At 38.2% G+C, this 27,807-nt stretch overlaps 2 protein-coding genes across 4 annotated transcripts in view; one reads left to right on the top strand and one right to left on the bottom strand.

The window, feature by feature from the left end:
* LOC106131214 (pyruvate dehydrogenase (acetyl-transferring) kinase, mitochondrial) overlaps nt 1-4,548 on the top strand; it is a 35,970-nt gene extending 31,422 nt beyond the window's left edge. The window contains exons 8-9 of the mRNA XM_060952568.1: nt 254-363; nt 880-4,548. Coding sequence (XP_060808551.1) covers nt 254-363; nt 880-1,041 — 272 coding nt within the window. The 3' untranslated portion in view covers nt 1,042-4,548. The remainder of the gene's footprint in view (nt 1-253; nt 364-879) is intronic.
* Nucleotides 3,709-27,807, bottom strand: part of LOC106131207 (methionine--tRNA ligase, cytoplasmic) — a 28,497-nt gene continuing 4,398 nt past the window's right edge. For 2 of the 3 annotated variants that reach the window (XM_060952565.1, XM_060952566.1), the window contains exons 5-25: nt 26,830-26,927; nt 26,289-26,402; nt 24,745-24,861; nt 23,825-23,900; nt 22,979-23,106; nt 22,332-22,436; nt 21,648-21,758; nt 19,409-19,475; nt 18,191-18,355; nt 16,190-16,291; nt 15,383-15,500; nt 14,642-14,712; nt 14,010-14,107; nt 13,087-13,235; nt 11,915-12,047; nt 10,232-10,375; nt 9,695-9,833; nt 8,857-8,910; nt 7,659-7,832; nt 6,599-6,766; nt 3,709-5,416 (exon numbers count right to left, since the gene is read on the bottom strand). In XM_060952565.1, the coding sequence (XP_060808548.1) occupies nt 5,303-5,416; nt 6,599-6,766; nt 7,659-7,832; nt 8,857-8,910; nt 9,695-9,833; nt 10,232-10,375; nt 11,915-12,047; nt 13,087-13,235; nt 14,010-14,107; nt 14,642-14,712; nt 15,383-15,500; nt 16,190-16,291; nt 18,191-18,355; nt 19,409-19,475; nt 21,648-21,758; nt 22,332-22,436; nt 22,979-23,106; nt 23,825-23,900; nt 24,745-24,861; nt 26,289-26,402; nt 26,830-26,927 (2,445 nt within the window). In that variant the 3' untranslated portion in view covers nt 3,709-5,302. The remainder of the gene's footprint in view (nt 5,417-6,598; nt 6,767-7,658; nt 7,833-8,856; nt 8,911-9,694; nt 9,834-10,231; nt 10,376-11,914; nt 12,048-13,086; nt 13,236-14,009; nt 14,108-14,641; nt 14,713-15,382; nt 15,501-16,189; nt 16,292-18,190; nt 18,356-19,408; nt 19,476-21,647; nt 21,759-22,331; nt 22,437-22,978; nt 23,107-23,824; nt 23,901-24,744; nt 24,862-26,288; nt 26,403-26,829; nt 26,928-27,807) is intronic. The other variant, XM_060952567.1, reaches the window with a different exon arrangement.

Genomic DNA, 27,807 nt, shown 5'->3' with positions numbered 1-27,807 from the left:
ACTTGGGATTCTTTTTTTAGGTGATTGGCTAGCAACCTTTCACTATTTGAATCTCAATTCTATCATTAAGCCAAAAAGCTGAACGTGGCCTATTAGTCTCTTCAAGACTGTTGGCTCTGCCTACCCTGCAAGGGATAAAGACGTGACTACATGAATGAATGAATGATTTCACGAATTGGAACATAATTCGACCACCTACGCTCAGTTAAATATTTAATTCTGTGTCTTATTATACATAAATCTCTCATTTCAGGATACGGCTACGGTCTGCCTATATCTAGATTGTACGCTAGATATTTCCACGGGGATTTGGTGCTCATGTCCTGCGAGGGTTACGGCACTGACGCAGTAATATATCTGAAGGTGAGATGGTTTTTATTGTTTGAGTTAATAATAATATTCAATAGCTAAGGTTGGGAACGAAGAAGTAATTGTTATGATCAAAATGTGGTAAAAGGCGACTAAGGGATAGGCTTATTAATTTGGGATACTTCTTTAAGGCGACAGGCTTGCAACCTGTCATCTCTGAATCTTCAATTCTATCAGAGAGCCAAACAGCTGAACGTGGCCTATCAGTATTTTCAAGATCCTGTTGGCTCTGTCTACCCCGCAAGTGAAATAGACGTGATTATATTTATATGTTTGTATTGAATACCTTGACGGGAAATAATATATAAACTGGCTGTCAGTAAAAAAAAAAAAACTTGGTATGTTTATTAATTTATTTGTGTTTGGTTGGTTAAATAATTAAGTATTTATTATAAAATATAGTATCGTTGAGTTATTATCTCGTAACACAAGTCTCGAACTTACTTCGAGGCTAACTCAATCAGTGTAATTTGTCCCGTATATATTTATTTATATTTATAATAATTCCAGGCTTTATCAAACGAAGCGAACGAGCTACTACCAATTTTCAACAAAACATCGACAAAATTCTATCGGCCCGTACAGCAGTTGGCCGACTGGTCGGGTCCGGCGCACCAGAAGAACAGGGAGAAAGTGTCGCCTCTATCATCACCGCTGTTACGCAGTCTATAGTCCGAAACCGAGGAGTGAGTATAAAAATTCACTCCGTTATATGTTAAGATGCCAGTGTTTTTCTTTTCTTTTTTTATTGATAGTTCTCAGTTTGAATTTGAATGTCGAAATGTTATTTGAATACTGGCAACAACTGAAGGTGTCACTTCTATCATAACATCATCAGTCTATAGTCTGTAACCGAAATGAGTATTGAAATTCACTCTGCATTCACTATTTATTGTTAGCGGTTTTTTTTATTGTTCTAAATTTGAATGTCGAAATATTATTTAAATACTGGCAACTCTGTGGTCTCATCTAATTCGTTGTCTTTAGTCCATATCTTAGAAAGAGTATTATAAAAATTCACTCAGATTTAAAATTTTCTTCCATATTTACCTATTGTAGCTGCCAACAGTATTTTGTAATTTTTTCATTAATTGAAATATTTTTAAATTGTAAAATTAGTGGTACAACTAATTCTGACGTCTCATTAACCTAGTAGTCTATAAACCAAGAAGTGAGTGTTAAAATTTTTCTTCGTTATTATTGTTAGCAGCCAGTGATATCTTTATTATTCTGAATTCGAATTTGTTGAAGATATTTTTCTTATTCTTGTTAAAATACTGGCAAAAACTTGAGATGTAATTCGAAACAAAAAAATAATTATTTCAATTGAGTTAATTTTTTTTTAAATTCTCAAATGATGTTCTGTTTTTGAATATCAAAATGAGAAGATTTTTCAAAACATTGTAAACCGGTTTTAAAACATTGAAAGTTTCTAATACAAAATTTTAAAAACAAGGCATGACTTTTACCCACTTATAAATTTCGGTAATTTGACTCGTTTTTTTTTAAGGATTTCTAAGACAGAAAAGTTTTTAATGGGATTAATTAAATAGTGTTGTAAGGACAAAATTATTGTATAAAATTGTTTCACCCCCAAATACACTATATTACACTTGTCTAATGCACGTCAAGTAACCGTGTGACACATTACTTGGATGGGCCGCCATTTGTCTAATAAATATAGCTTGATCTTTGTTAGAGCAGGATGTAAAGATAGCTATGACATAGGTGTGAAAAAGACACGACTTTTTGGATCAGATTTTTATCTTCTTCTGTTCCCGCGGGAATATCGGGCAATGCTCTCAAAGCAAAGAACTTACACGCCAAATTTCAAGTGTGTCAAAGACCCAGCGGTTTGGGCTATGCGTCTATATGTCAGTCAGTCATTCACTTTCTTCTTCTTATATATAAAATTCTCGTGTCACAATGTTCGTTCCCGTACTCCTCCGAAACGGCTTGACTGATTCTCATGAAATCTTGTGAGCACATTGAGTAGGTCTGAGAATTGACCAACATCTATTTTTCATACCCCTCAGTGATATGGGTTGTCCACCCTTAAATTTTTTTTTAACTAGAAATTACATAAAAATTATTTATATGGCAAAGCAACGTTTGCCGGGACAGCTAGCTTATATATAAATTTATATAGATTTGATATCAGCCAATAGATCAGAAATCAAGCTATATTTTACAGACTAATAGCATGTTAAAGTTAGAACTGTAATTTCTAGATGGCATTATTTAAAACTAAGTCAGGTAATTTGGGCAGCTTTATTAGAAAGCAAAAGTTGGCCAATATAATAAAGCAGTAATATGTAGTTGTCCCTTTCTTTGAGTCCAAGTTTCAGCGTAGAATGAAAGAGATGGAACTAAATTTAGAATTGCGATGGCAATAAGTACAATGTTTATACTCATAAATTTATATTTGGAATGTTGTTTCTAGATTAATATTGCCGTCATGAGATGCTTCACTATTTGGCGGGAATCGGTATATTCTTTTTTTTTAATTTACATAACGTCATTTTAGTATTTCAGATTTTTATAAAAAAAAAATACAAAAATAATTTGTTTCCATATTTTTTTGCGAAATATTTTATTTTTTATTACATAATAATCTATTAATTTTGCATAAATTGACAAATTTATGTTTAAAAACCCGGCCAAATCGGGAAGCATCCGCGTTAATGGTGAGAAAAATGATATCGCTGTCTCTTTCTTTTAAATAAAGTGGAAGCGAGACGCCCTATAAGGGTTTAAATTATAAGTTTATCATTCGTATAATTTATGTGATTGTGATATAAGTCTTAAGTATAAATGTGTAGAAGCCAAAAATAGACTGAAGATTGGAATTTGTGTAAGATCACATAGTTTTAATATAGAATGATATAATTATGACGATGTTATAAAAAGTATAAAATTATAATTTTTACTCTAATAAATTTTATACAAGATATGACAAATGAGAGTATAATCAACCAAAAAAATCATCTGAACTTTTATCCGCCATTTTAAAGATGAAATGGACCTTAACTTTTTGAACACAAATATTTAACGAATTTTTTTTAGGACTTTCATTTTAAAGGTTAAATACAGTCAAATAACTATTTTTCATAAGTTGATAATCTCATCTCAATTTGGCCTTCCTAACATTGTCCGATTATATTAAAACTATGTGATTTTCAGGCAAAGATTGGAAAGTTACTACTCTATGAAAAAAATATCATATTTTTAGGAATTTTAAAAAAGATTTTTTCGAATGCAGTATGACTGTGTATTGTGTGATGATATTTTTTTTTGTTTTTATTTTTAATATATCAACTATATTTTTTTATCGTCAGCATTGAAATCCAGTTAAGTTCAATGTAAATAGTTGATTTCATTTCTACAATGAGGTCCCAGGTTTAATCCCTGTTCAGGTATCGATAAAAATTTTGTGATAAACAAGCCCCAAAAACATAATACCCTATTTGCGCAGTCGGGAAATCATTTTGTATACCTATTTATCTTTTATTCTATGCCTTGTATTGAAATGAATAAAAGCAGGAACTAATTATAATAATAATGAAAATGTAAATCTAATTTACTTTGACGTTTATACCTTTATAAAATGCATGTTGCCATAAAAAATAGTAATTAAGGCCAAAAATTTCTTTTATATATTCTATATTTTTTGTTTTTTATTAAACTGTTTATGTTATTACTTATTATTGGGATTTTTGTTGTAGGCGATGGGCTAACAACCTGTCACTATTTGAATCACAATTCCATTATAAAGCGTTAATGGCCCATTCGGTCTTTTCAAGACTCTGGTTCGGCTCTGTCTAGCCCGCAAGAGATATAGACGTGATAATGTTTATGTGTGTATATAACAGGAGCATTGTGTTTTAAAATAATTCAATTTAGCGCCTTCATACATTATTGTTCTCTTAATTTAAAGCACTACCATTTTTATTATTTTACTCGATAAAATTAAAGTACAAGAGTGGATGTGTTTAAACTATATAAAGTATATGTATTGTAGCGCTCTGTATGTATGTATGTTTATTGAAATGATATCACCTGCATTTTGTATTTGACTATAAGTATGATTCCAAAATTGTTAATAATTTATGTTTAGGGTGTATATGTAGAGAGAAATATTTAATTTTTACAAGTAAAATAAATATTTGAACACCTTTATTGTTTTTTTTTTATTTTATTCAGAGCAATATTATCATTTGATTTGCACACGAATCTCAAAAAATCGTGCACATTCAGGTTTAATTATTCATAATTCCATAAGTCGAAAATAAAACAGATTTTCATTAAATTAAATAATAAATACCTTTTAATTTAAGCAATAAATAATGTTGGACATCTTACAAGTACAGACAAAATAGCAGTTACTTTCTTTAACACAAATTGAGCGTTAATTTCATGCTTTTTATAAATAGGTATTCGCGAATGTTGACCAGTCTTATCATTTCCTTCTATCTCATTATTTAACTTGATGTGAGCGGAGAAAGAGAATCATCTATAATATCATGAAACACTGACAAATAAACACTACTCAATAGCGGTAACATCCGTTATTTTCTGATAAGGTAACTATTGACAACAGTTAACAACCGTTATCCACGTTTAAATAACAGTTATTACCACATAAGTACAAGCGCAAAGATCAAATTATTATGGCGCGAAAATATTTGAGCTGTCCAGCCAATCAGAGCGCGCGATTTGAACCAGCGAACTGAACCGCCCGCTTGAGAGCGAGACAGCACGATGCATTTTGGTTTTGAATTTTAATTTTAATGTACACGTAATAAGGTCGTTATTTCATTGAGTTTTAATTCGTTTTATTTCGGCGGTAGGTTGCGTTTTCCGTAACTGTAATTCGCTGATAAATCACTGCATTTTTATTATTTTACTATTTTTTTTATCACTACTATGAAGTTCATTTCACTTGTAACGCTGCCAACCGTTTCTTCAGATCCAACAGTACGTTGACTTCCGGAGTCCAAACGTTCTTGTCCTTAGTCGACGCTTTCAATTTACGAACTTTGTCGCCCTGCAACAAGGAGAATAGTGTTGGAGAATTTCATGAAGCCATCAAATTGAGGCAACAAAGTTGCTGAAATCATTAGGGGTAGTCGCTTCATGTAAAAACCTGAATCAATCAATGAAGTATCTTACCTAATTACATATACATATATAGTCACATCTATATCCCTTAAGTCAGACGGGAGCCGCTTCGTGTAAAAACTTGACCCACCCAATCCAGGGTCCATGGTCAAAGGCACACCCCGGGCTCCTCTCCAGAGTGGTGAGGATTCAACCGGGACTGAATAATAAATAATAAATATATTCGGGACAAATTACACAGATTGAGTTAGCCTCGAAGTAAGTTCGAGACTTGTGTCACGAGATACTAACTCAACGATACTATATTTTATAATAAATACTTATACAGATAAACATTCAAGATCCAGGCCAATAAGAAAAAGTTCGTTTCTCATCATGCCCTGGCCGGGCCCGGGAACCCGGGACCTCCGGTGACACAGACAAGCGTACTACCGCTGCGCCACAGAGGCCAGGAGGAAGAAGAAGAAGAGTGATTCAAGATGAAGTTTTATATGTATAATGCTAACAGTGCAAAGCTGGGGCAGGTCGCTTGTTAGAATATAAACGACATACCTGTTCGGCATTGTGCCGTGTGGTTCCCGGCACCAATACAAAAAAGAATGGGACCACTCCATCTCTGTCCCATGGATGTCGTAAAAGGCGACAAAGGGATAGACTTACACACTTGGGATTCTTTTTCAGGCGATGGGCTAGCAACCTGTCACTATTTGAATCTCAATTCCATCATAAAGCCAAACAGCTGAACGGGGCCATTCAGTCTTCAAGACTATTGGCTCTGTCTACCCCGCGAGGGATATAGACGTGATTAGAATAGAATAGACTTATTTTCAAAATTGGATACAAGGTATCACTTATTGACGTCACATAACTTAAATCTAATTATAACTACTACCGCTTCCAAAGCGCATGTGTAGAAGAAGCGGCGGAACAAACTACACTGCAGCATTTTCATCGGACGTCAATGTACAAATATAGATCTCTTAAATCTAAATCGTGGGCGAATGCACATTGTCTACATTAAAAAACATGAATGAATGTAGAACTGATTATGTCAATACGAATATTTCGTAATTTTATGATTTTAGATTATATGTATGTATATATGTACCTGTTCTGCAATAGCTCTCTCCAAGCTGGCAACACTGTCCGTCTCGCCGGCTGACCTCCGAGCTTGGGCTTCGGCGAGCTGCTTTTTTAGCTGCAGCAGCCTCTCCACCTCCGGCTGCCAGACTGACTTGTCCTTTGTGGATGCTTTGAGTTGACGCACTTTGTCGCCCTGCAAAAAAATTTGTTTGTTTGTACCTAATAATATATGTATCTTTTTTGCACAGTGCCGTGTGGTTCCCGGCACTAATAAAAAAAAAAGATTAGGATTACTCCGTCTCGTTCTCGTGGATTTTGTAAAAGGCGACATTAGAGATAAGTTTATACATTTGAGATTCCTCTATTAGGCGTTGGGCCAGCAACCTGTCACTATATGAATCACAATTCCATCATTCAGCCAAACAGCTCAACGTGGCCTTTCAGTCTTTTCAAGACTATTTGGCTCTGTCTACCCCGCAAGGGATATAGACGTGATGTGATGTATGTATAATGTGTAAAAGAAAAAAATATGTGATATGTAAAAATATATAATACATACCTACATAAAATCACGCCTCTTTCCCGGAGGGGTAGGCAGAGACTACCACTTTCCACGATCTCTGCACACTTCCATTCGCTTCATCCGCATTCATAACTCTCTTCAACTTTCTACTTCTCTCTTCTCTACTTTTATGCATCACTACATAGTATAAAAACAAAGTCGCTATTTTAGTCTGTTTGTCTGTATGCTTAAATCCTTTAAAATCACGCAACGGATTTTGATGCGGTTTTTTGTAACAGGTAGAGTGATTCGAGAGGCAGGTTTTTACGTATGCATTAGTACACAACAAACCTTTGTGGTTTTAACCTAATGCATTATGTGTACCATTGTAATTGTTGTTTTTTTTTTTTTTGTAATGATAATAAATAAATAAATAAATAAATAAATAAATAATGTATAATTTTTTCCGAATTTTGCACCCGTGCGAGGCCGGGGCGGGTCGCTAGTGTATATATATATATATATACTAGCGACCCGCCCCGGCTTATATATATATATATATATATAATATATATATATATACCTGTTCAGCGACAGCTTTCTCCAAATCAGCGACGCTACCGCCACCTGTCGGCGATGTTTTGACAGCATCTTGAGCGGTCGCCAGTTTTTTCTTGAGCTCCAAAAGTTTATCCACTTCCGGTTGCCAAACGGACTTGTCTTTCGTTGTTGCTTTAAGTTTTCTCACTTTGTCGCCCTGTAATTATTTAAATGAGTGTATTTCGCGTGGTATTTCGATTGTGAACATAACTTTCGCCGCAATTGCCGTGTGGTTCCCGGCACCATTACAAAAAAGAATAGGACCATCTCCATCTCTTTCCCACGGATGTCGTAAAAGGCGACTAAGGGATATATATATAATATATAAGAGATAATCCCAAGTTTATAAAACTTGGGATTCCTCTTTTAGGCGATGGGCTAGCAACCTGTCACTATTTGAATCTCAATTTTATCTTAAAGCCAAATAGCTGAACGTGGCCTATCAGTCTTTACAAGACTGTTGGCTCTGTCTACCCCGCAAGGGATATAGACGTGATTATATGTAAGTATGTAACATAAATCTCCCGCGCGCCACAATCGGTTAAAGTCGGCCGGCAACAGATAATTTGACGCGGGCTTGTCACCGTTGTTGCTAAGATTTTAATTTTATTGTCGGGTTTGAACCCTGTACATACATACATATTATCACGTCTATTTCCCTTGCGGTGTAGACAGAGCTAAAAGTCTTGAAAAGACTGATAAACCACGTTGAGCTGTTAGGGTTAATCATAGAATTGAGATTCGAATAGTTACAGGTTGCTAGCCCATCACCTTCAAAAGAATCCCACGTTTATAAGCAAGCATAACCCTTAGTCGCCTTTTTCTACATCCACAATAAAGTGATGGAGTGGTCCTATTCTTTTTCTATTGGTCCTGGAAACCGCACGGCACATTGTAAATCATATACGTATATATAATAATGACGGTCGGCATCAGCTCCACACGACATTTGAACAATCTTTATTAATTAGGAGACAAATAATTTTAGCTTGCATGAAGAGTTATGAATGTGGATGAAGCGAAGGAAGTGTGCAGAGATCGTGGCAAGTGGAAAGAGGTAGTCTCTGCCTACACCTCCGGGAAAGAGGCGTGATTTTATGTATGAATGTATAAATTTGTGCTGTTTTTGAAAATCAATGCAAAAAAAACCGACAGAGAATAATACATTGCTAGAAATTTACCTGTGCAGCAATGGCGGCTTCTAATTCGGCCACAGATCCAACCACGCCGTTTTGCTGAAAAAAACAAACAAACATACATATAATCACGTCTATATCTCTTGCGGGGTAGACAGAGCCGACAGTCTTGAAAAGACCGATAGGCCACGCTCAGCTATTTGGCTTTAAGATAGAATTGAGATTTAAATAGTGACAGGTTGCTAGCCCGTCGCCTGAAAGAAGAATCCCAAGTTTATAAGCCTACCCCTTGGTCGCCTTTTACGACATCCATGGGAAAGAGATGGAATGGTCCTATTCTTTTTACTATTGGCGCCGGGAACCACACGGCAACTACTACACTTAACATACATATATATGATATTGTGAAGTTGACGTTGTTAAAAAAAATGCTGCAGTGCAGTTTGTCACCGCTTCTTCTGCACTGACGCCTTGGAAGCGGCAGTAAACTTAGTTTTAAGTAATTTATTTGACGTCAACCAATGTTGTTAAACCATACGTTTTGACAATTATTAAGCGATACGAAGTATCCTATAATAATGAATTATATATATTTGCAGCAGATTATAAATCTATCTATCCGACAGCCTCTGCGGCGCAGCGGTAGTGCGTTTGTCTGTGACACCGGAGGTCCCGGGTTCGAATCCCGGCCAGGGCATGATGAGAAAAGTACTTTTTCTGATTGGCCCGGATCTTGGATGTTTATCTATATAAGTATTTGTTATAAAATATAGTATCGTTGAGTTGGTATCTCGTAACACAAGTCTCGAACTCACTTCTAGGCTAACTCAATCCGTGTAATTTGTCCCGTATATATTTATTTATATTTATATATCTCTCTCACCTTATCAGCCCTCTCGCTCTGAGTGCCCGCGTACTTAGCTTTCAATCTCTCTAGAACCTCGGGCTCTATTTTAGCAAACAGGGGTTCCGGTTTGCCGATTTTGTGGCCGGGGGGCAAATACTGTACGAACGATGGGTTTCTGAAACAATTTAAAGAATATATACATATATATATATATATATATATATGTGTGGGATTACTCAGTTAGATTTAGCAAAACAAATATTTTCCGTAAAATAAATGCCGTGTGGTTCCCGGCACCAATAGAAAAAAGAATAGGACCACTCCATCTCTCTCCCATGGATGTCGTAAAATTCGACTGAGGGATAGCCTTACAAACTCGGGATTCTTCTTTCAGTCGATGGGCTAGCAACCTGTCACTATTTCAATCTCAATTCTATCAATAAGCTAAAAAGCTGAACGTGGCCCATCAGTCCTTTCAACACTGTTGGCTCTGTCTACCCCGCAAATGATATAGACGTGATTATATATGACTATGAATGTATGTATAATGTACAATGTAGTGATTAAACTCACGTGGGCGACATCCTGAGCAGTTCCTGCTGCACGTTCAGTTGCTCCCTTAGTCGCCGCTGCGCGTCCGGCACGAAGGGCGCCAGTAGCGCGCACAACAACGCCACCAGCTGACAACACAGTCCTACGGCCGTAGCGCCGAGCACTCTGAAACGATATATCAATATTTATTTACTATTTGACGGCCTCTGTGGCGCAGCGGTAGTACGCTTGTCTGTGACACCGGAGGTCCCGGGTTCGAATCCCGGCCAGGGCGTGATGAGAAAAGAACTTTTTCCGATTGGCCTGGGTCTTGGATGTTTATCTATATATATGTATTTATTATAAAATATAGTATTGTTAGTTAGTATCTCGTAACACAAGTCTCGAACTTACATCGAGGTTAACTCAATCTGTGTAATTTGTCCCGTATATATTTATTTATTTCAATATATATACTAACTAGCTGTCACGGCAAACGTTGTTTTGCCATATACTCGTATAAATAATTTTTAAGTAATAAATAAATATATACGGGACAAATTGTATATCTAGGATCAAAGTTTACATCAGATGGCAAGTGTGATAGTGATATTGAAAGGAGAGTGAACGCGGGGAACATGGTGAATGGAGCTTTGCATGCCTTTATGAGCAGTCAGAAACAAAGTAGTATGAAAAAAAGATGTTGGCCGATTCTCAGACCTACTCAATGTGCTCACAAAATTTCATGACAATCGGTCAAGCCGTTTTGGAAGAGTACGGGAACGAACATCGTGACACGAGAATTTTATATATAAAATTAGTCACGTGTATTCGCCCTTGCGGGGTAGAGAGAGCCAACTATATTTTTTTAGTTCCGTGTGTTTTACGTTAACTTTAGAATAGAACCACTTTACCATGGATGTCGTAAAAGGCGACTGAGTTGTAGGCTTATAAATTTGGGATTTTTTTTAGGAACCTGTCACTATTTAAAGCCAACGTGGCCTTTCATTCTTTTGAAGACTGTTGGCTCTGTCTACCCCGCAAGGGATACAGACGTGATTATATGTATGTTTGTAAATGTTTATAGTTGGATGTTTATTTTAATCTTAATTTTCGTACTTACGGATTTTATGTATCCTACAAAAAAAGGTGTGATTTTATGTATATTTTTATGTGTGTATGTATGTGTGTACGTATGTATGTATGTGTGTGTGTATGTATGTGTGTGTGTGTATGTATGTATGTATGTGTGTACATATGTATGTATGTATGTGTGTGTGTATGTATGTATGTGTGTACGTATGTATGTAAGTATGTATGTATGTGTGTACGTATGTATGTGTGTATGTGTGTATGTATGTATGTATGTGTGTACGTATGTATGTGTGTACGTGTGTATGTATGTATGTGTGTATGTATGTAAGTATTCGGGTTAAAGAAATCTTTATTCTCATAAGAAAAATATTCACTTACATAAGAACTTAGAATCTAGGCTTAGAATATACAAATGTAGGTATGTCGTTGCGTGCAAGATGCAGTATAAGTACATTTAAAGGTAAATTGACAAACAAGTTTAGTTTATAATTAATAAAAAAAAACATGTAGGGTAGTAAGGTAATCATTACAACCGGACGGCTCACCAAACATTGGTACTAAGCAGCGATGTTACCTATGTTACCGAAGTATTAATGTGTTATTAAAACAACACACGAATGTAACGCTCACTTGTCATCTGCGGAGCCCCTGAGCAGTACCCAGGGCTGCCGACTCTGCATATGCTGGTTGCCCAGCTTGGAGACGCTGAGCACGTGGCGGAGCCCCTCCCTGAGGCGGCCCTTCTCCATGTTGTGGACGTATGCTGTTGCAGACAGACAGATACATTATTCGTTCGTATGCGTAATCACGTGTATATCCATTGCGGGGTAGACAGAGCTAACAGTCTTGAAAAGAATGATAGGCCACGTTCAGCTATTTAGCTTAATGATAGAATCGAGATTCATATATATATATATATATATAATATATATATATACATAATAAAATAAAAACTGAATGAACTAAACGCGTATGCGCAGTTGCTTAAGCTTGATAAAATAAAATGTTTATCTGTTTGTTTGTTTGTAAACTTACTTGTGTGGTTACCGGCACTAATATAAAACAAAAAATATAGGACCACTCCATCTCTTTCCCATGGATGTCGTAAAAGGCGACTAAGGGATAGGCTTATAAAATTGCGATCCTTTTTTTTACGCGATGGGCTAGCAACCTGTCACTATTTGGATCTCAATTCCATCATTAAGCCGAGCAGCTGAACGTGGCCTTTCAGTCATTTCGGGGCTATTTCGGCTCTGTCTACCCCGTAAAGGATATAGACGTGACTATATGTATACTAGCTGTGCCCGCGACTTCGTGCGCGTGGAATAGTTATTTCGGCCCTCATATTATATATTATATATATATTAAAGCCCTCAAGGATGAATGATTTTCCCCGTTTTTTTTTTTACATTTCCCATTATTTCTTCGCTTTTTATTGTCGCAGCGTGATGTTAAATAGCCTTCCTCGATAAATGGTCTATTCAACGCAAGAAGAATTTTTCAATTCGAACCAGTAGTTCCTGAGATTAGCGCGTTCAAACTAACAAACTCTTCAGCTTTATAATATTAGTATACTAGAGGCCGCCCGCGACTTCGTCCGCATGGAAACCCTATCAGTCCCGCGGGAACTCTGGGATAAAAAGTAGCCTATGTGTTATTCTGGGTCTTCAGCTACCTACGTACCAAATTTCATGGTAATCGGTTCAGTAGTTTTTGCGTGAAAGAGTAACAAACATCCATACATCCATACAAACTTTCGCCTTTATAATAGTAGTAGGATATATGTATGTAAGCACACATACCAACAACTTCTCTATTGACCAGCGCTATCAGCTCGTAATCGGAGCGCGTTAGTTCCACCGCGGGCACCACACCGCTGAAACTGTTCGCGCAGAAGCTCAGCGAGCGGTGGCAGAAGTTGCCCAAGTTGTTCAGAAGCTCCGAATTGTTTCTAGATTTAGAAAAAAAAAACCATAAATTAAATGATGTATTAAATATATGTGTCGTGGAGGAAATGACTGGACTGAATGTGTGTGACTGAATGAATGTGCACGGCGGCACATTCACATGGACTGAATGTGCGCAGTGCACATTCCCATGGACTGAATGTGCCAGGTGCACATTCACATGGACTGAATGTGCGCCGTGCACATTCCCATGGACTGAATGTGCGCCGTGCACATTCGCATGGACTGAATGTGCGCCGTGCACATTCCCATGGACTGAATGTGCTCGTGCACATTCCCATGGACTGAATGTGCTCGTGCACATTCCCATGGACTGAATGTGCCAGGTGCACATTCCCATAGACTGAATGTGCCAGGTGCACATTCCCATGGACTGAATGTGCCGAGTGCACATTCACATGGACACATTAGTACCCTGTTTGTTGGGAGGCATTCATGGGGCCGAAGCCAACAAGAAGACCTTTTTACCTCTTTGGTACCTTTTGATAATTTTTTTTTCAATTTCAATTTATTTATTGCATATCATTTTGTACTATTCAGTTCTAACTACTACAACAGTCACTGTTTTAATAATGGGTACAACTGTCTCAATTTTGCTATACCCTACGAATATGAGACCCGTTGGATGGCCGATTAGAACGGCAATCAATCAATCAATCAATCAATTCATTTGGCAAGCGGTTTTATCAATGTAATTAATGATAATTGATTTTATTCAATTCAAAATTAGCATAATAAGTATAATAAAATTAGCATACCTGGTACCCAATTCCGCCCAACTGAAGCTGGAATCCGAGGTCTCGGGCCTGATGCTGGCCAGGTAGAAACGCCACACGTCTGAAGGTATACCGGTTTCCTGAAATAAATATATATATATATATATATACATACAAACATACATACATACATTTAGTCACATCAAGGATCCCAAGTTTTATTATTTTACGACATTAGTTTTTAGTTACGACATCCATTGGAAAGAGAAGGAGTGGGCCTATTCTTTATTTTTGGTGGTGGTTCTACCACACGACACTAAAATATATAAACTAATACAAAATAATATAAGATACTTAATACAAAAAAAAATATATAAATATTTACGGCATTTTTAAAACATGAAGAGAGTTATGAATGTGGATGAAGCAAAGGAAGTATGCAGGGATCGTGGCAAGTGGAAAGAGGTAGTCTCTGCCTACCCCTCCGGGAAAGAGGCGTGATTTTATGTATGTATGTTTTAAAACATCCGGCTAAACTGAGCCTTTCGAGACTTGGCTCTGTCAACCCCGTCATATCATCATCCCCGAATAAAGACGTGATATACCGGTATATATATGGATAAAATGCGTGACGCGCAAAAAGACACAGAGTGAAAAAGGGTTAAACAATTTACCTGTGCGTCAGTTCCAAAAACACCAACGCCTCTCGACTTCGAAAACTTCCCTTCTTCGTAATTTAAATATTCTGAAAAACGAAAATGAAGTTTCTGTTAAAAATTTCACTTGACACTGGAAACCAAAAGTGGGAGACGAAAGGGTTGGGAAAATGGGGGAGAGGGGGGAGAGAAATCAAGAAGAGAGGAAGAAAGTACCTGTATCATAAACATGAGTACCGGATGAATGGAACGTTGTGAGATACAGAATACAAGGTTAAGAGGGAAATAGACAGAAACAGGAGCGGGGAAAGAGAGTGGTAGGGGGGAGAGAGTGGTTAGGGGAGAGTGATTGGGGGAGAGATTGGAGGGGGGGAAGAGTGGTTGGGGGAGACAGTGGTTAGGGGAGAGTGATTGGGGGAGAGATTGGAGGAGGGGAAGAGTGATTGGGGGAGAGATTGGAGGGGGGGAAGAGTGGTTGGGGGAGACAGTGGTTAGGGGAGAGTGATTGGGGGAGAGATTGGAGGAGGGGAAGAGTGATTGGAGGGGGGGGGGAAGAGTGGTTGGGGGAGAGAGAGTGATTGGGGGAAGAGAGAGTGATTGGGAGAGAAAAGAGTGATTGGGGGGAGAGAGTGGTTGGAAAGAGAGTGATTGGGGGGACAAAGAGAGTGTTAAGAGGGAGAAAGATACTGGCTAGGTAGAGAAAAACTAAAGTAGAAAAACGAAAAGGAGATAACACGCAGCAAGTTTCAACTATAATACCTGTGGCATAAACATGGCTGACCATCAGGTGGCCCTCGTTGATCCCCAGGAGGGTGGAAGGGAACATTATCACGTGGAATGGAACGTTGTCTTTGGCCATGAACTGGTACAGTTTCACCTGGGAAACATAACATTTGTTAGTAACTCCTTTATCTAGAATAGAATAGAATAGATTTATTTTCAAAATAGGATACAAGGTATCACTTATTGACGTCGCATCACTTAAATCTAATTATATAACTACTACCGCTTCCAAAGTATTACTTATTTATTATATTTTTGAGTAGTTAACTCCTTTATCTATATACATACAATACACTGGCTGTGCCCGCGACTTCGTCCGCGTGGAATAGTTATTTTGGGCATCATTGAAGCCCTCAAGGATGAATAATTTTCCCCGTATTTTTTCACCTTTTATTGCTTGGCTCCTAATAGTTGCAGCGTGATGTTATATAGCCTAAAGCCTACCTCGATAAATGGTCTGTTAAACACATAAAGATTTTTTCAATTCGAACCAATAGTTCCTGAGATTAGTGCCGTGTGGTTCCCGGCATCAACACAAAAAAGAATAGGACCACTCCATCTTTTTCCCATGGATATCGTAAAAGGCGACAAAGGGATAGGCTTACAAACTTGGGATACTTTTTTAGGCGTTCGGTTAGCAACCTGTCACTATTTGAATCTCAATTCTATCTTTAAGCCAAACAGCTGAACGTGGCCATTCAGTCTTTACAAGACTGTCGGCTCTGTCTACCCCACAAGGGATATAGACGTGACCATATGTATGTATGTATACCTATAACTCACATCATATTCCTTATCAGGTTTCCACCACGTCTCGTACTGTCTCGTGGCCAGCTCAGTTATGCTCATGTAGCCGATCGGAGCGTCGAACCACACATAGAATACCTAGAAGAAAATAATCAGTTGTCTGTAAAGTCGGTCCACTGATGGTAGTTGAACGTGACAACATACATACATACATAAAATCACGCCTCTTTCCCGGAGGGGTAGGCAGAGACTACCTCTTTCCACTTGCCACGATCTCTGCATATTTCCTTCGCTTCATCCACATTCATAACTCTCTTCATGCAAACGTGACAACGTCTTAAGAAAATACTGATAGACTTCATTCACATTTCACTGCACTTTGATACTCCACTAAAACATGTAAATCTATACTAATATTATTATAAAGCTGAAGAGTTTGTTTGTTGGCACGCGCTACTTAATCTCAGGAAGTACTGGTTCGAATTGAAAAATTCTTTTTGTGTTGAATAGATCATTTGTCGAGGAAGGCTTCTATACTAATATTATAAAGCTGAAGAGTTTGTTTGTTTGTTTGAACGCGCTAATCTCAGGAAGTAATGGTTCGAATTGAAAAATCCTTTTTGTGTTGAATAGATCATTTGTCGAGGAAGGCTTTAGGCTATATTACATCACGCTGCAACTTTTAGGAGCGAAGAAGTAATGGAAAATGTGAAAAAAACGGGGAAAATTAATCATCCTTGAGGGATTCAATGATGCCCAAAATAACTATTTCACGCGGACGAAGTCTAGGGCACAGCTAGTGTATAGTTCCTGTCCAGTTGAGCACCTAGATTGAACGTCAGGCAATTTATCATAGTTTATGTATGTTAATTTATTAATAAGTTTATACATATATATATTTAGCGGATAGGTATGTCTATTATCTGTACTATGGCTGTAGTATTTCCCCGTAACTTGAGTATAAAATTAGGGCTTATCGATTTAGGGCTGGGCATGTGGGGTTAGAAATTTGGCTCTACACGAGATCTGATTACTTTTTGACAGTGCGAGCTATATGGTCTCGTATTGGCAACATTTAGCATGAAATGTTTTTGTGGGATTTGTATTTCTGTTAGTATATTATTATTTTGTTGCTGATAACTGTGATTTGCCGCTTTTTACTGAATTATCTTCTTTTCTCTCTTTTCTTTATCTCTTTCATGGGACAAGTCCGCCATTGCAAGTGATTTGTTTCTTTTATAACTATGTAGTATTTTATTGTTACTGTGTAAATTTCTATGTAATAAATATATTACAAACAAACTAGATTACATACATACATAAAATCACGCCTCTTTCCCGGAGGGGTAAGCAGAGACTACCTTTTTTCACTTGCCACGATCCCTGCATACTTCCTTCGCTTCATCCACATCCATAACTCTCTTCATGCAAGCTCGGCGGTTTCGGGTACTCTCGACCTGACCCTTCACCAAGACGTCCTTAATTAGATCAAGACACGTTCGTCTAGATCTTCCCACTCCGACCTTTCCCTCCACACTCTCAGTTAGTCAACCTGCTTTCAACAGTTTCTTACCGCTTCTTCAGCACTGACGCCTCGGAAGCGGCAGTAAACTCAGTTTTTAAGTAATTCATTTGACGTCAACCAATGTTGTTAAACCAAACGTTTTGACAATTATTACTATTATTTATACCGCTCCTAAATTAATCTCTCCTCTCATGGGTCTACTGGAAGAGATTTCTTTTGAAATAAGTAGCACCTATGTACTAGAATTACTGTAATAAATGCTTCTGTATATAATTTTGTGTACATAAATAAATAAATATTAAGAGATATGAAGTATCCTAACCGCCGAGCTTGCATGAAGAGAGTTTATGAATGTGGATGAAGCAAAGGAAGTATGCAGGGATCGTGGCAAGTGGAAAGAGGTAGTCTCTGCCTACCCCTCCGGGAAAGAGGCGTGAGTTTATGTATGTATGTATGTATGAAGTATCCTATAATAATAATGAATAAAAATTTTGAATTTTTAACTACATCACCTTGTTCTCGAACCCGGCGACGGGCACTTTAACCCCCCAGCGCAGGTCGCGGGTGACGGCGCGCGCGCGCAGCGCTTCCCGCAGCCACGAGCGGGAGACGGCGCGCGCGGGCGCAGACCATTGCGACTCGTGCCGGCTGATCCAGCTACGGAGGGACGGCTCTAGCTACAATCAATAAATATATATATATATATATATGTATGTATGTAAAAAAAACTTATAGGTATTCTTTATGTAATGTATGCAATTTAAATTTTGCCGCGTTAATTAGTTGAGGTCGCTGGCAGCTTAAACGTCAAGGAGATGTCAAGTGTGATTATTGAGGTTAGAATTGTTTTGTGTAGGTAGTGTAACAGATATTTTATTGTAAGTATCTTGCCTGTGAAATTATTAAAATAGACCCGAAATAAGGGCTTTGAATGTTGTTTCTTTTGTTCACAGGTGAGTAAATGTTTAGTTTATAAGCTTATGTCATTATCAAAGTGTTAAAAAACTTTTGTAAATAAATAAATCTTTTGTTCACAGAAACGCAATTACGTCTTTATTTCTAAATAAACAGGCATATTGATAATTCATTATATGTATATATACTAGCGTCCCGCCCCGGCTTCGCACGGGTGCAAAATTCGGAAAAAAAATATATATAAAAACCTTCCTCTTGAATCACTCTACCTGTTACAAAAAACCGCATCAAAATCCGTTGCGTAATTTTAAAAATTTAAGCATACAGACAAACAGACTAAAATAGCGACTTTGTTTTATACTATGTAGTGATATATATAAATATATATATATACGGGACTGCCGTGTGGTTCCCGGCAACAACTTGCGATTCTTCCTTTACGCGACAGGCCAGCAACCTATCACTATTTGAATTTCAATTCCATCATTAAGCCGTACAGCTGAACATCTCTGTCTACCTCCCTTGCGGGGTATAGACGTGATTATTTATCTGTAGTTCCCGGCACCAATAGAAAAAAGAATAGGACCACTCCATCTTTCTCCCATGGATGTCGTAAAAGGCGACTAAGGGATAGGCTTTCATACTTGTGATTCTTTGTTTAGGCGATAGGCTAGCAACCTGTCACTATTTGAATCTCAATTCTATCTTAAAGCCAAATAGCTGAACGTGGCCTATCAGTCTTTACAGGACTGTTGGCTCTGTCTTCCCCGCAAGGGATATAGACGTGATTATATGTATGAATGTATGTTACATACCTGCGGCAATTCAATAAACATTTGTTCACTAGCTCGTACCACCGGCGTCGTTCCGCAAATTTTACATCTGAAATTGAAGAATAAGAATTGTTGGCCAAGGTTTATTAAACATCATCTTCCTCCTGTGCCGTGTGGTTCCCGGCACCAATACAAAAAAGAATAGGACCACTCCATCTCTTTCCCATTGATGTCGTAAAAGGCGACTAAGGGATAGGCTTACAATCTTGGGATTATTTTTAAGGCAATGGGCTAGCAACCTGTCACTATTTGAATCTCAATACCATCATTATGCCATACTGATTTAACAGAACGCGGCATTTCAGTTTTTCAAGATTGGTAGCTCTGTTTACTCTGTAAGGGATAAAGACGTGACAATACGATTTTAGGTACTAAAAAGGAGTGAACTACATACCTCGGGTGTATGAGTTCAGTCGCGTTGATCAGTTTCTCGCACTTCTTACGTTAATCCACCTACAAAAAGGAGGGTGTTACACACCACGGGTGTTCTCGCGTTACTCCACCTACAAAAAGGAGGGTGCTACATACCTCGGGTGTATGAGTTCAGTCGCGTTGATCAGTTTCTCGCACTTCTCGCGTTACTCCACCTACAAAAAGAAGGGTGCTACACATCTCAGGTGTATGAGTTCAGTCGCGTTGATCAGTTTCTCGCACTTCTTACGTTACTCCACCTACAAAAAGAAGGGTGCTACATACCTCGGGTGTATGAGTTCAGTCGCGTTGATCAGTTTCTCGCATTTCTCGCGTTAATCCACCTACAAAAAGAAGGGTGCTACACACCTCGCGTGCATGAGTTCAGTCGCGTTAATCAGTTTCTCGCATTTCTCGCGTTAATCCACCTACAAAAAGGAGGGTGCTACACACCTCGGGTGTATGAGTTCAGTCGCGTTGATCAGTTTCTCGCATTTCTCGCGTTAATCCACCTACAAAAAGAAGGGTGCTACACACCTCGGGTGTATGAGTTCAGTCGCGTTGATCAGTTTCTCGCATTTCTCGCGTTAATCCACCTACAAAAAGAAGGGTGCTACACACCTCGGGTGTATGAGTTCAGTGGCGTTGATCAGTTTCTCGCATTTCTCGCGTTAATCCACCTACAAAAAGAAGGGTGCTACACACCTCGGGTGTATGAGTTCAGTCGCGTTGATCAGTTTCTCGCATTTCTCGCGTTAATCCACCTACAAAAAGAAGGGTGCTACACACCTCGGGTGTATGAGTTCAGTCGCGTTGATCAGTTTCTCGCATTTCTCGCGTTAATCCACCTACAAAAAGGAGGGTGTTACACACCACGGGTGTTCTCGCGTTACTCCACCTACAAAAAGGAGGGTGCTACATACCTCGGGTGTATGAGTTCAGTCGCGTTGATCAGTTTCTCGCACTTCTCGCGTTACTCCACCTACAAAAAGAAGGGTGCTACACATCTCAGGTGTATGAGTTCAGTCGCGTTGATCAGTTTCTCGCATTTCTCGCGTTAATCCACCTACAAAAAGAAGGGTGCTACACACCTCGCGTGCATGAGTTCAGTCGCGTTAATCAGTTTCTCGCATTTCTCGCGTTAATCCACCTACAAAAAGAAGGGTGCTACACACCTCGCGTGCATGAGTTCAGTCGCGTTAATCAGTTTCTCGCATTTCTCGCGTTAATCCACCTACAAAAAGGAGGGTGCTACACACCTCGCGTGCATGAGTTCAGTCGCGTTAATCAGTTTCTCGCATTTCTCGCGTTAATCCACCTACAAAAAGGAGGGTGCTACACACCTCGGGTGTATGAGTTCAGTCGCGTTGATCAGTTTCTCGCATTTCTTACGTTACTCCACCTATAAAAAGAAGGGTGCTACACATCTCGGGTGTATGAGTTCAGTCGCGTTGATCAGTTTCTCGCGTTGCACCACCTACAAAAAGGAGGGTGCTACACACCACGGGTGTTCTCGCGTTACTCCACCTACAAAAAGGAGGGTGCTACATACCTCGGGTGTATGAGTTCAGTCGCGTTGATCAGTATCTCGAGTTACTCCACCTACAAAAGGAGGGTGTTACACACCGCGAGTGTTCTCGCGTTACTTCACCTACAAAAAGGAGGGTGCTACACACCTCGGGTGTATGAGTTCAATCCCGTTGATAAGTTTCTCGCGCTTCTTACGTTACTCCACCTACAAAAAGGAGGGTGCTACCCACCACGGGTGTTCTCGCGTTACTCCACCTACAAAAAGGAGGGTGCTACACACCTCGCGTGTATGAGTTCAGTCGCGTTGATCAGTTTCCCGCACTTGTCGCACTGGTCGCCGCGCGCGTTGTCGTAACCGCACCCTGGGTGCGGACACGTGCCTTCCACGAATCTAGAATTACAACCCTCAAGAAGTTTATCAAAATTTACGAATCTGAAATTACGACACTCAAGTAGTTGATCAAAATTTTTTATTCATTACTAGGTGTCCCGCCAAACGTTGTTTTACAATATAAATCATTTTTATGGTAGTTTCTAGTCAAAAAAAAAAAATGTTAAGTGTGGACAACCCTTATTACTAAGGGATATGAAAAATAGATGTTGGCCGATTCTCAGTCCTACTCACACACATGCACAATAATTTCATGAGAATCGGCCAAGCCGTTTCGGAGGAGTGCGGGAATTAACATTGTGACACGAGAATTTTATATATAAGATTAAAGGACCGCCCGGTTAAAACGAAAAATTACTATTATCCCCGTTCGCGGGGGAATTTCGGGAAATTACCACACAGAGAACCTATACGGAAAATTTCAAGTCTCCAGACCCAACGGTTTGGGATATGCGTTGATATGTATATATTGGTACATATTATTTAAAGGTATGAGAAACACCGAGAAACAATATCTAAACTGAGAAACTGCGAGATACAAGAGCCTAATTTCAAAAAAGGTTTATAACATACCTGTCAGCTAGAAACCTGTCACATTTCTCGCAAAGTAACTGGTCAACAGATTGCGTACTGATGAACCCGTTGTCTTTCAGCTTGAGAAACAGCGACTGGCATATCCTGGGAAACCGCAGGAAACAATATTAGTTAACAAGTCGATTTAACTCGAAAGTTATGGACCTTTGATATAATTTACCTTAAGAAATAAACACTATTTTTTTATAAATATATTTCGGAAATTGTAATCCTAGCCGAAAACGCTGAATCGCTTGTAATTTGGAATACACAGACTTAAGCTAAAATAGCTTAAAATGTTTCTCTCAGTCATCATATGAAAAAAAGTTAATTGATAAGTACTTAGGTGTCATTATTTGAACATGAATATATATATAATTTATTTACACATGCCTATTACAAATATAATAGTACTCATACAACTAAATAATTAAACAAGATTTTGACATAATATTTAACATACATACATATAGAATAGAATAGATTTATTTTCAAAATTATCAAAATTCAAAATAAGGTATCACTTATTGACGTCACATAATATATAATAATATAATTAAATTGTAAACGTTTTTACAACAATTTCCGACCAATAAAATTTGACAATAAGAATTTATCACAAAAATCCAACAAACATGGGCACTCACTTTGTCTGTTCGTCTGTGCTCGTTCTGCCGAAATAGTCGAAACCTATGTTGAACCAGCGGTACACCGCGTTATGTATCTCGAAATACTTGTCGCATATCTGTCTGGGCGTCACGCCTTCTTCCAGAGCCTGTTTTGACAATTTACAATTAAAGATCGGAATAGGTAGAATGAATTGGGGTCAATGAACTGAAAAGTATATATTAATATGGACATGCCTCCGTCTTCTTTTAGGCGATGGGCTAGCAACCTGTCACTATTTGAATCTCAATTCTATCATTAAGCCAAATAGCTGAGCGTGGCCCATCAGTCTAGTCAGGGATATAAACGTGATTATATGTATGTAATATTAAGTAAAGAAGCAAGAGGAAATATGATTTGGGATTACAACTACAGGAGGCTACAACTTTCCTCTTGCCACGATCCCTGCATACTTCTTCCGCTTCATACTATTTACTACTAAGATTTTTTTTAATTACGATAGTGAGTAATACTCACTTTTGTCACTCATACCAAATGGGATTTCAAAGTATGTAATATATAGCTGACGGCCTCTGTGGCGCAGCGGTAGTACGCTTGTCTGTGACACCGGAGGTCCCGGGTTCGAATCCCGGCCAGGGCATGATGAGAAACAGAACTTTCTCTGATTGGCCTGGGTCTTGGATGTTTATCTATATAAGTATTTATTATAAAATATAGTACCGTTGAGTTAGTATCTCGTAACACAAGTCTCGAACTTACTTCGAGGCTAACTCAATCTGTGTCATTTGTCCCGTATATATTTATATTTAAGTATGAGATGTATGATATATGTATTTTTTAAGTGTGTGAGAGCGAGCAAGACTTACTTTTGTCTCAGTTGCTGTCCCGTACTCGTCTGTTCCGGATATGTACAATGTGTTGTAGCCACAAAGACGACAGTACCTGACGAAATAAGAATTATTTTTGTAAGTCGTAAAAGGCGACTAAAGGATAGGCTAATTAACTTGGGATTATTGTTTTAGGCGACATGCTAGCAACCTGTCACTGTTTGAATCTCGATTCTATCACTAAGCCGAATGGCTGGGCGTGGCCTATCTGACTTTTTAAGACTGTTGGCCCTGTCTACCCCGCAAGGGATATAGACGTGGTTATATGTATGTATGTATTTTTGATTTTTTTTTCATTTCTATAATAATATAACCGAAGCATTCGTGTTACTGCTGGGTTGAAACTTGCACAAGATGTGAGGTAGTATTAATGAGAACTTTGGTATGAGAAAGTCGCCTGGCCGTGCATAAGGGCGTGTTGGTCCCAACATTAATGTATGTGGAAATGAGAGCGTTAAGAAGTATGTTCGGTGTTAAATTGAATGACAGTTTTAACCAACAGCAAATTTCTCTTACTTAAGTTTTGTGACTGGCGGCACTGTCTACTCCGTAGGGAATAAGTTTTGGCGTCGTAACATTCTGCAATTTTTTCCTTTTTTGCTAATTCGACATTCTGCGAATATGACATTCTGCGAATATGACATTTTGCTTATATGACATTTTGAGAATATAACATTTTGCTAATACATTACATTTTGTAAATATGACATTTTGCTAATATGACATTTTGCGAATATGACATTTTGCTAATATGACATTTTGCTAACATGACATTTTGCTAATATGTCATTTTGCTAATATGACATTTTGCTAATATGACATTTCCCTAATATGACATTTTGCTAATATGACATTTTGCTAATATATGTCATTTTCCAATTGTCACAACGCGAACTCACCTGGCGAATATATCAGCGGACAGCACACAACCGATGATGTTCCCGAGATGGGGCACGTTGTTGACGTACGGCAGAGCTGACGTTATGAGTACGTTTTTCCTCCCTTTTATTGGTAATCTGCGAATGAAACGATTATGCAGTTTGAGACATTAATTAATTCATTCATATGACGATGACGATGAATGACGACTTCCTTAGTCGTTAAACGAAAATGCCGCAGTGCAGTTTGTTAACGCTTCTTCTGCACTGACGCTCAGTAAACTTGGTTTTAAGTAATTTATTTGACGTCAGCCAATGTTGTGAAACCAAAAGATATGACAATTATTAAGAGATATGAAGTGTCCCATAATAATAAATAAAAAATTTGAATATAAGGGATATTATTTCTTTTATTGAGCCAAACAGCTGAATGTGGCACGTTGACACTGTCTAACCTGTAAGGAATTTAGACGTGATTATATATATTATATATATATATATATGAAATTTGTTTTATTTTCTCGACTTCCGAGTCGGTTTCTTGTCGAATTCCCGTCCTGAAGCCTTCAGGAAGAGGGAGATTCGACGTCCCCTTCAATAAACATAGTGTTCCCTAAAACTTTACTCAACAAAGCGACTGTGTGTAGTGCTGCTTGTTTCTGCATTATGGTGATGTCTATGTTGGAGTCTAAGCTGTCACAGTACTGTCGCAGGTTCTTTGCTATTACTCCTGTTGATCCGATTACTATGGGTGTTATTACTGTTTTGGTGTTCCATAATCTAGTTATCTCTGTTTTGAGTAGGTGATATTTGCTGAGTTTTTCTATTTCTTTTGCTCCTATATTATAGTCTGACGGTACTGTGATGTCTATAAGATGTGTAGTCTTGTTGTGTTTGTCTATGTATATTATGTCCGGTCTATTGTGTGTTACTGTCCTATCTGTTTGTACTGGTATCTCCCACATTAGCTTCGCCTCTTCATTTTCTATGACTCGTGATATATATATATATATATGTATGTATAAATATATTTATTTAGTTTGACCCCACGTAAAAGGTCACTGTCAGACCCAATGGTAGACAATGTTTCTAACATTTAGTCCGACAATTGTGCTATACATTTGTATTTTGTACAATGTAGTTTAAATCATATATATAAAATTCTCGTGTCACAATGTTCGTTCCCGTACTCCTCCGAAACGGCTTGACTGATTCCCATGAAATTTCGTAAAGTTTCATGAAACATCTATTTTCCATAACTATAACTATTAGTGATAAAGGTTGTCCACACTTAACATTTTTTTTACTAGAAATTACTCAAAAAATCTTTATATAGTAAAACGTTTGTCGGGACAGCTAGTAAATAAATACATACATACATACATAAAATCACGCCTCTTTCCCGGAGGGGTAGGCAGAGACTACCTCTTTCCACTTGCCACGATCCCTGCATACTTCCTTTGCTTCATCCACATTCATAACTCTCTTCATGCAAGCTCGGCGGTTTCGGGTACATAAATAAATAAATAACTATATTAAAAAGATTAAACCTATATATAACTTACACTATCTTCTCCTGTTTGAGTGGCGGATCTAATTTTCCCGCGCCGTTCAGCCAATTATCCTTGGCCGACTCTATTTCGTCAGCTGTTATTGCTATATCGGCCTCATCCGGTGACCTGTCGTGGATAATCATCATTACAATGACATAAAAAGTATTTAATTACTTAATAATTCTATCGTTTAAGCCAAACATAAGGAATAGGTTTGCAAACTTGGGATTCTTTTTTAGGCGATGGGCTAGCAACCTGTCCCTATTTGAATCTCAATTCTATCATTAAGCCAAATAGCTGAATGTGGCCATTCAGTCTTTTCAAGACTGTTGTGACAGAGCCAACAGTCTTGAAAAGACTGAAAGGCCACGGTTAGCCCATCGCCTAAAAAGAATCCCAAGTTTGTAAGCCTATCCCTTAGTCGCCTTATACGACATCCATGGGAAAGAGATGGAGTGGTCCTATTCTTTTTTGTATTGGTGCCGGGAACCACACGGCACACAAATTCAAAATAAAGTACATCAAAAAAAATAAAAGCATTCTGATTACACACCCGACTGGTGATGAGAGACTTGGTATTTGTGGTATTCCCAGAGCTGATGATGGAGCGAAGGGTCCAGTTACAGAACCATTCCACTGTTTAACTGCTTCCTGTTAAAACAAAAAATATTTTAATTTTCTTATTCCCGGCACCAATAGAAAAAATAATAGGACCACTCCGTCTCTTCTCATGGATGTCGTAAAAGGCGATCAAGGGGTTGGCTTATAAACTTGGGATTCTTCTTTTAGGCGATGTGCTAGCAACCTGTCAATATTTGAATCTCAATTCTATCTTAAAGCCAAACAGCTGAACGTGGCCTATCAGTCTTTACAAGACTGTTGGCTCTGTCTACCCCGCAAGGGATATAGACGTGATTATATGTATGTATTCTTATTCGGTACTTGCTCGACCGCCACAAAGGCAAGATCTTCCTGTAGGCTGGTGTGACGCCTGGGGAACCGCGCGACACACGATGTTGTGTCGGAGGTTGTATATATGCTCCAATCCGTGAAATCTTCGCTTGCGCGATTTAAACTCTTATATCATCATATCACTAAAGGAGTACATTACAAATATAAAACAGTAGTAGTTGCAGTACAAAGGATTTCTTTGCTCGAGATCAGCTAAGCACTGGTTTTCAGCTATAAATCGATGAAGTTTATTTTTATATTAGCTGTGCCCGCGACTTCGTCCGCGTAGAATAGTTATTCTGGGCATCATTGAAGCCCTCAAGGGTGAACAAATTTATCCGTATTTTTTCACATTTTCCATTATTTCATCGCTCCTAATCTTGCAGCGTGATGTTATATAGCCTAAAGCTTTCCTTGACAAATGGTCTATTCAACACCAAAAGAATTTTTCAATTCGAACCAGTAGTTCTTGAGATTAGCGCGTTCAAACAAACAAACAAACTCTTCAGCTTTAAGCAATATTAGTAAAGATAATAGAGTAATTCAAATGGAAGCATTATACATATGTATAAACTCGTGC

The sequence above is a fragment of the Amyelois transitella genome, chromosome 29 (genome assembly GCF_032362555.1).
Source record: "Amyelois transitella isolate CPQ chromosome 29, ilAmyTran1.1, whole genome shotgun sequence".
NCBI lineage: Eukaryota > Metazoa > Arthropoda > Insecta > Lepidoptera > Pyralidae > Amyelois > Amyelois transitella.
This window is presented reverse-complemented; position numbering and strand designations above follow the sequence as displayed.